Source organism: Anoplophora glabripennis, unplaced genomic scaffold (assembly GCF_000390285.2).
Source record: "Anoplophora glabripennis isolate ALB-LARVAE unplaced genomic scaffold, Agla_2.0 scaffold155, whole genome shotgun sequence".
In the NCBI taxonomy this organism is placed as follows: Eukaryota; Metazoa; Arthropoda; class Insecta; order Coleoptera; family Cerambycidae; genus Anoplophora; species Anoplophora glabripennis.
The window spans coordinates 760,733-770,569 of NW_019416721.1; the positions used below are offsets into that span (position 1 = coordinate 760,733).

Consider the following 9,837-nt stretch of genomic DNA (forward strand, 5'->3'; position numbering starts at 1 on the left):
CACACACACACACACACACACACACACACACACACACACACACACACACACACACACACACACACACACACACACACACACACACACACACACACACACACACACACACACACACACACACACACACACACACACACACACACACACACACACACACACACACACACACACACACACACACACACACACACACACACACACACACACACACACACACACACACACACACACACACACACACACACACACACACACACACACACACACACACACACACACACACACACACACACACACACACACACACACACACACACACACACACACACACACACACACACACACACACACACACACACACACACACACACACACACACACACACACACACACACACACACACACACACACACACACACACACACACACACACACACACACACACACACACACACACACACACACACACACACACACACACACACACACACACACACACACACACACACACACACACACACACACACACACACACACACACACACACACACACACACACACACACACACACACACACACACACACACACACACACACACACACACACACACACACACACACACACACACACACACACACACACACACACACACACACACACACACACACACACACACACACACACACACACACACACACACACACACACACACACACACACACACACACACACACACACACACACACACACACACACACACACACACACACACACACACACACACACACACACACACACACACACACACACACACACACACACACACACACACACACACACACACACACACACACACACACACACACACACACACACACACACACACACACACACACACACACACACACACACACACACACACACACACACACACACACACACACACACACACACACACACACACACACACACACACACACACACACACACACACACACACACACACACACACACACACACACACACACACACACACACACACACACACACACACACACACACACACACACACACACACACACACACACACACACACACACACACACACACACACACACACACACACACACACACACACACACACACACACACACACACACACACACACACACACACACACACACACACACACACACACACACACACACACACACACACACACACACACACACACACACACACACACACACACACACACACACACACACACACACACACACACACACACACACACACACACACACACACACACACACACACACACACACACACACACACACACACACACACACACACACACACACACACACACACACACACACACACACACACACACACACACACACACACACACACACACACACACACACACACACACACACACACACACACACACACACACACACACACACACACACACACACACACACACACACACACACACACACACACACACACACACACACACACACACACACACACACACACACACACACACACACACACACACACACACACACACACACACACACACACACACACACACACACACACACACACACACACACACACACACACACACACACACACACACACACACACACACACACACACACACACACACACACACACACACACACACACACACACACACACACACACACACACACACACACACACACACACACACACACACACACACACACACACACACACACACACACACACACACACACACACACACACACACACACACACACACACACACACACACACACACACACACACACACACACACACACACACACACACACACACACACACACACACACACACACACACACACACACACACACACACACACACACACACACACACACACACACACACACACACACACACACACACACACACACACACACACACACACACACACACACACACACACACACACACACACACATTATAATATTTTTTTGGATTTATTATTATTAAAAAGGAAAATAAAAATTTATAAATGCAAGGGGTAATTTTTAAGGGTTGAAAAGTTGCAATCAATTCAAAATTATTTTATAAGAAGGGAATAAATGTTTATTTAATACGAATGCACATTTAAAATGTTTCTACTCTTTCAACAATATTTTTTCATTTAATTTTCGAAAGAAGGGGTATTTTTTAAGGGCTGAAATGTTGCAATCGATAAAAAAGATTTTTTAATCAAGAAATCAATTTTAATTTGATAAAAATGCATGATTAAAACGTTTCAAGTTGAAAAATTTTTTTTATATTATTTTCATCCAAAGTGGTGGTTTTTAAAAGTTTTTCTGGGTTGAAAATTTGGGATACATTAATTTTCATGTTAGATAGCACGTCAAATTACACATACTGCAAAAATAAAAAGGATTTGACTACATAAAATGCTTAAATTTGTATTTTCTCTTTTTTTCCAATAAAGGGTGGTTTTCACCGCTTAAGAACGAAAAGCACACTTAGCGCATATATAAGTTTTGAAGTGGAGGGTAAGATTAGCCTAATTCTAAATTTTGAGAAAATTCGATGCAGTTATAAAAAATTCGGAGGTATTACTATATTTTCAGCTACAGTAACTGGGATATGGTGGTCGGGGGAAAAAAAAATTGTTAGGACGGAATTTGTGAAAAAGCTTATGTTTTTAAAGATCAAAGATAGCCTCCATACAGGGTGGTCCTTTTTTCATGGCTCACCATTGGCATCTGGCAAACCATAAGATATACAGGGTGGCTAGAAAAAAGTTGTGCCTTTTAAGGGTCATTGAAATAAACCAAACAGATCAAAGACATCTGCTGCCGTTTCTGAAATATTGTAAAAAAAACTGAAAATAGCGATTTTAGAAAATGCCATCTAGCGTCTGGGGATAAGAAGGTAGGAGGCCATTTTCGTCGAAAGAAAATTTTTACGGTCACTAGTTTCAGTTATGCAACATTCAATTGTTTTTTTTATGGGCACGTATAAAAAACGGACCACCCTGTATAAATATGACCTGTATTCAAGGTTATAATTAAAAGGTACGACTTATACTTACGTCCATCCTCTCTGAAATTGTTGACACGATAACGAGTAGACAATCCGTCTCAGTTTTTAGCTTCTTGTTTCCTATGTCCCCATCAGCACCAAGTGGATAGTTTGTATATTCCTTAAAGGTCTGTTGTATCAGTGGTTGGTCCTCCGACACCAGCTTAATGATGGGTGTTAAAGGCACAGAGATTTTGGGAGTAAATTCGTCTATGAGTTCAATGACCTTATACTTGGATATCAGCGTGTTTTCGAAGATTATTTGGATGTTCACCCTTACAGACTTTTGGATGTCTAATTCTGCTGTATTTGGAACGAACGTATATTTTTCTAGCACCGGCACTGAAATATCTTTTCTCTTTGATATAGATTCCAATATCAAGCCCGTAAGGCTTACACCTCCACATCTAAGCACCAAGAGAAAGTATTAGTTAAGAAATTGTCCAGAGTTACATGGTAGGGAATATTTAACTTAGACTTTACACTTAGTATCAGCCTACCTCATGGTTCCAGTTACTGTGTCATTGAAGGCCGGAAGAGTGTTTACTCTATCTGAAGCTGCAGAGTCGGAATCGATCATACCAAGATGCCGTTTGGCTTGTATGACTAGCTTAGAGACATGCACGGGTATATATAACGATTTCGTGTCCAACTGCAGAATCTTTATTTGAATCATGTTGTCCAGGAAAGTAACCCAGTTGTGTCCCCATTTGATGTGACATTCTGTTACCTCCGAATTGCAAGTTTCGATCCCTCGGAATTCTCCCCTAATAGAACAATCTAAAGTACAATACCAGTAGACATTTTAAATCTCAACCAATACAATGACCAAGAATTTTGTTAAAAAACAATTAAAGGATAATGTTTGCATTTTTTATTAATTTTTTTAAACTGAAAATGTTTTTTTGCAAAAATTAATATTTTTCTTCTTCAAAAAATTAAATATTTATTTATTTATTTAGCTGTGTTCGTAACAGTATTTTTAAAACACTTTCTATGTTAGACTTAAGACCAACTATATCTTTATACGAGTAAGAGAGAAAAAACATACATGTAGTTATATCCCCTTAATCGCAGCTCCTTATAAACATCTTTTTCGTCCAGAAGAACGTGAAAATCTTCCGAATCCGTTGTTTTTCTGCATTCTATAGCTGAAGGATCTTCCCCCCGATCTTCCAGTATAGAGATACGTCCCGTAGCAACTGTCAAATCTCCCTCCACAACCTCGAAATTGCCGCTACCAGCATGGATTGCTACTTGCAATACTAGGTCGCGCTCTTCAGATACCGTTGTAGCTCTGACGAATTTGCAATTCTCGAATACTATGTCCATAGTGTTCATGGACATTCCTTTGAGGAACGAAAAAGTTTCCCACACTATGTACAGGTATCCTGATGCAGGAAACAGGTTTTTACCTGAAATGAAAGAGTTTTAATGTTGCTCTCTTGCTTGAGGCTTGATGAATTATTTTATCTTCACACCGCTGTTATACTCGTGATAATTCACAGTGCTACAGCAAGAAAATCAATGTGTGATAGACTAAACCACCATACCTACACCTTTAAAAGTTGTTTGGGACATCAAGGACCGTCACATGACGACCTTGGAGTTGACTGTGAAGGTCATTTTGATAAAAATTGCTAGAATCGCCTTTAAGACAATGAGAGGATGATTTTCTTGTCAAGTTTTCATTGTTTTGAGGGCATGAAAAATGGCAACTTCTATTATTACCTTCAAAAAGGAGGAGTTGAATTTGAATTTTGAAAATGCAGTTGTTAGGCGTCATACAAATTAAGTTGGCGTAACAGTACTTTAAACATATTTTTGGTTGCTTGTTGTATTTTGCAGAATAAACCACATACTGTACATGTGGCTGATACGCTGTCTGATAAATATGGCATCAAGTGCTTCGTCTTCCCCTTTCACCAATACATTTTTAGGTCAATTGAGCACATTTGGGGCATACCTAAAAGTCACTATGGAGATCACGTTGGTATTGACGGTAGTTCTTTTGAATAAATCGTTGGCAATGTGGAAGACAAGAATCCATAAAACGCGATAGAGTACTACATCGATCAATGGTCATTACGACTTAATACGTTCTACTATGGCAGAGTTACTTGTCACAGGCACCTGTATTAAAAAGCAATGAATCCAAAACCGGTATATGTCTGGTGGTTTGACTGACGAAGGGTTACTGTCACAGATATTAAAGTGATGATATTGGACGAAACAACTACTACTGTATTAAAAACCATTAAATCCAAAACATGTTTAGTTTTTGCTAAACGTATTAAATGAGGAACTACTTACCATTTATGACATGCCCTGTGACGTACGCCCACTGTTGATCTGCGACTTGAATCCTGTAATTGTTCGCACCATTATTTTTCGGATCGAACTGCGACACGTCTCTATCTCTCTTGTGGTTCCATTTGACGTATGGGGAAACCATCCTGGTACCTCTACTGACCGGGAAATCGACAGACGGATATAGTCTGCTGATCTGAGGATTATATCCGAGCTCGTATAGCCTACAACAGAACTTTTTGCGTATTTTTTCATTAGATAATTTCAGTATTATACCTTCCTAGACATTCTAGAAGCTCGACGAGATGATTTGTTTGATTTCCAAACATTGAGACTGTGTCAAAATCTTCGAAGGGATCAACTGGCACTTTTCCGATTGCTATTACTACTGAATCCAGATCAAATTTGTCGAGGTATTCTTCTTTTTCAAAATCAGTGGATGCTAGATCTTCTGCTAGGACAAAAATTTATTTGAAAATAAGATTATAGATCTTTCTACTATTACTACTTACTTAAAACTGGAAAGTCTATGATCTTTAAAGATTTTTCAGCTTCACTTCCATTATAGTCCTAGAAAATATTATATTTTTATCCAAAAAAATTGCAATGCAACTAAACTTACTTGATCGACATTCAATTTATTGTAGGTTCTGCCATTAACAGTACCCTTACCGTTATTGACAGCTAAATTAATAGTTTCATCCAAAGTTAGTATCTCTTTGTAGTAAGCAGAGAGCAGTATTCCAAATTTAAAGCCAATGCTATCTTTTGGTTTCATGTCTAACAGCTTCAGGACATCTATTATACCGATTTGTACTACGATATTACCTATTACTGGGTCTATGTACTTTTTTGGAACTTTTTTGAGTAGCGTTTCAAAAATATCAGTACCATTGTTCGATAATTGCTGTTGTATCCTAGGGAAATATTGAACTGGTGAATAAATTTCCAGATTGTGTATTTTCTATAAATTCAAGGCCTAAATAAAACATGCATCTTCGTAATATGAAGGAAGCTTGTATGAAATTTTAAATTCAATATAAAAGTTGGTAGTTATTTTAAAAGTATTGCAAACATCATATAAATTATATTCACATTGTTTTTATGAAATAAAATAATGGCTCTCAAAATTAGCACAAAATTCATAATTTATCACTTGCAGCAAAGCGGTTTCTCATTGGTTGTGAAGTCACACCGTTCTATCGACATCGACAGGTCACATGTTTTCTGTCGTTCACTTCTATATCTCATTTGTTTTGTGCGAATAAGCGACGACGAAAAACGATTTGTAATGGTCCAAATCCGACAATTTGTCTATTGTAGATAATATCATGGCCGCCCAGTATAAACAGTGTCTGTTATAAATTTAGGAGGAAGTTCGTGGACTATCAGTGCTCGAATTCCGACAAACATTGTTTACCTACAACGTTCTTGATACCTTTTGTTTAAGAACTACCCCAATTGCCACTAACACTCGCACATGATTTCATTTTTAAAAACATACTGGAATAATAAACAAGTGAAAATAATACCTTTTCCCACTTACACGCATGTAATATGAAAGGAAACGCCTAAGCTGGAAACTGACCATCCGAGAAATAAAACTGCATTATTTGTAGATAATACACAAATCAGCTTAAGAACTTATAATAAAAGTTATGGTTAGAGCTATTTATGAGACTTATTACTTATCTTGAAACTCAAGTATTATACAGGGTGTGGCGTGTATAATCTATAAAAATTAAACTACAGCATCCTGATGATATTTGTTCCTGAGAAAACTTACCATAGTAATGTATATATTTTTTACACCATCAGAAAGTAGAGATTTCAACGAAGAAAAAGCCCACCGACGTTTTTAAAAAAAGCAAATATTTTGACGTGAGAATTTTCGATTGAAAATTAGGGTGCTTTTTCGATATTAAGTAAAAATAAGATGAAAAAATAAATATTTCAAATCAAAAAAATTACAGCGTGTTTGGGACATAATAGGTGTTTTCAGCAAATTTCGTGAAAACAATTTTTTTTTTGTAAAAGATAAAAATAAAAAACCAAAAACTTGGTTATTTGAATTTTTCACATAAATTTTGAGGTTATGTGAAAAAAGTGTAAATACAAAAGTAGTAGATCTTTTTATTACCTACAACTTTGTCATTTAACTTATTCCATAAGACTTGTAGTTTTTCTGGAAATCAAGGGAAACCGTTTTTTACCCTTAAAAACTCACCCCCTACCCCTTCCCGAACTCAGATCGCCCGTAAATTATTTTTCCTTTCATTTCTGTTATATTCTCTTTCTTTTCCAATGGGTTTCATCCTACTATAATTTTTTTTGGTTTCAAAAATTATCGACCCTGGGCTACAATGCATTTACTATTTCCGAAAGTGTCGATATGGTGTTAGTGTATGGTGCAAATGGAGAAAATGCGCTCGCGGCTCCCCCCATGTACAAATACAATCCTACAGTGCGTTCAGCGGCTGCGAGATACGGGAAGTGTTATTCCTCGAGGAGAAGGACGTGATCAGCAAGTGAACTTTAATGTTGAAGATGCAGTGTTGGAAAATCTTGACGAAGGCCCTACAATTAGTACTCGACGACTCACACAGCAAGTAGGAACCTCATCTCGTACCGTACATCGCATCTTAAGGCGCCAGCTGTTGCACCCCTATTATCTGCAACCAGTTCAACATATTTTACCCCCGGATTGTGATCAACGAATGCCTTTTTGCAGATGGTTTTTACGGCAATGTGCCAATCAAGTGGACTTTCCTGCTTATGTTTGTGTAACAGATGAGGCGACATTTTCCGGTGATGAAGTGAATCTCCATAATATGCACATATGGGCCGATAAAAAACCTCACGAGATTAGGGTAACTCATTTTCAACATTGGTTCTCGGTAAATGTTTGGGCTGGCATAATAGGCGATGTTCTTGTGGGTCCCAATTTCTTTGAAAGACGACTAAATGGACCAACATATACTGACTTTTTGGAGAACCGGTACTCGAAAAGTAACGACACTTTTGAATGAAATGTTTCCTCAGCAATGGATTGGACGCTTTGGTCTTGTGCCGTAGCCACTTCGGTCACCCGATCTAACTCCAATGAACTATTATCTTTGGAGTCACTTGGTTTACAATACTCTAATTGCTACGGTGGAGGAATTGCGAAAACGTATACTTGAAGCTGCTGACACAATTAGGGGAATACCTGGAATTGGAGAAAATATTCGCTAAAATTGGGTGCGTCAGTGCCATGCCTGTATCCGCGCCAATGGAGATCATTTTCAACATTTTCTCTAGAAATGGTAAGTTTTATTTTACGAAAAAAAGACGACTTTTCTGTTACAAATATCATCAGGAAGCTATAGTTTAATTTTTATACATTATACACGCCACACCCTGTATACAAATATTGAACGAAGTTAATGATGTGGAAATTTGTAGATATTCTTATTTTGGTCTACAGAATATTACCATGGCATTTTCCATTGACGTTTGGACTGTTTCGATTCAATACAGCACAGACCTTTTGGAAAATGGTGATACACTTTTTAGATTTAGATTTAAAATTACTTTATTCTTTACTACTTTCACTTACCGTTTTATGGACTCAGAGAAAATAGGCAAAGTCATTAATTGGCTGCCCACTTCGTACCAGTTGTGTAACTCACCAAATACGAAATACAGCGGTTTTAAATCTCCTGGGTAGAACTTTACAGATCTATTCATCTCTCCTGATTTTGATACTATTGTGTACCCTCTATATAAATGGTTATTTATATTCTTTCTGTAAAACCACCATGACCAGTATTACTTAATATTTATTACTGTAAAGATATTACCTGAAACCATCGTGTAATAACCTTATGTACTCAACATCGATCTCGTGGCTGGATATTTCGTCAAGAATGGTAGTTACCGCTTCTGCAGTCCTTCCGCTTAAGCAAACTAACCTTGCGAGAGCGTCATCTTCTGGCGGTCCCTTATCGATTTTTTTGTTTGCATTTCGACGTATAAGAACGTGACAGTTGGCCCCACCAAACCCAAAAGCGCTGATACCTTTAACGGAAGAATTTGGATAAGAATGAAAACTAACTGTGTAGCTTTAGAAAGCACGTACAGTCCATTGAAATGAAGGCTGAACCTCCATTTTTTCCTCTGTCGATCAAACCTGGGCGCAAATATGTTTTCGACCCTCAGGAATCCCAATCCGCAAAAATTTTTGACCTAGGTGGTCAGGAAAGGGGTCAAAAGGTCAAAACACCTTAAAAAAATAAGGTTTTTCGCAAATATCTCGTAAACTACGGCAAGTAGCAAAAAAATAATTGCACCATCGTGTTCCCAGGGAAATTTTACATCGATTTTATGCTATTGCTTATTAAAATTAAATAAATTTATGTCATGTTTTGGACAAT

At 38.4% G+C, this 9,837-nt stretch overlaps 1 protein-coding gene across 2 annotated transcripts in view; it reads right to left on the minus strand.

The window, feature by feature from the left end:
- The window catches only part of LOC108915506 (fatty acid synthase-like), a 44,466-nt gene that overhangs the window by 13,938 nt on the left and 20,691 nt on the right, over nucleotides 1-9,837 (minus strand). Inside the window, exons 9-17 of one of the 2 annotated variants that reach the window (XM_018721566.2) lie at nucleotides 9,265-9,481; nucleotides 9,021-9,209; nucleotides 6,045-6,339; nucleotides 5,935-5,992; nucleotides 5,699-5,873; nucleotides 5,426-5,646; nucleotides 4,164-4,527; nucleotides 3,613-3,879; nucleotides 3,123-3,519 (exon numbers count right to left, since the gene is read on the minus strand). In XM_018721566.2, coding sequence (XP_018577082.1) covers nucleotides 3,123-3,519; nucleotides 3,613-3,879; nucleotides 4,164-4,527; nucleotides 5,426-5,646; nucleotides 5,699-5,873; nucleotides 5,935-5,992; nucleotides 6,045-6,339; nucleotides 9,021-9,209; nucleotides 9,265-9,481 — 2,183 coding nt within the window. Of the gene's footprint in view, nucleotides 1-3,122; nucleotides 3,520-3,612; nucleotides 3,880-4,163; nucleotides 4,528-5,425; nucleotides 5,647-5,698; nucleotides 5,877-5,934; nucleotides 5,993-6,044; nucleotides 6,340-9,020; nucleotides 9,210-9,264; nucleotides 9,482-9,837 lie in introns of both variants that reach the window. The other variant, XM_018721559.2, reaches the window with a different exon arrangement.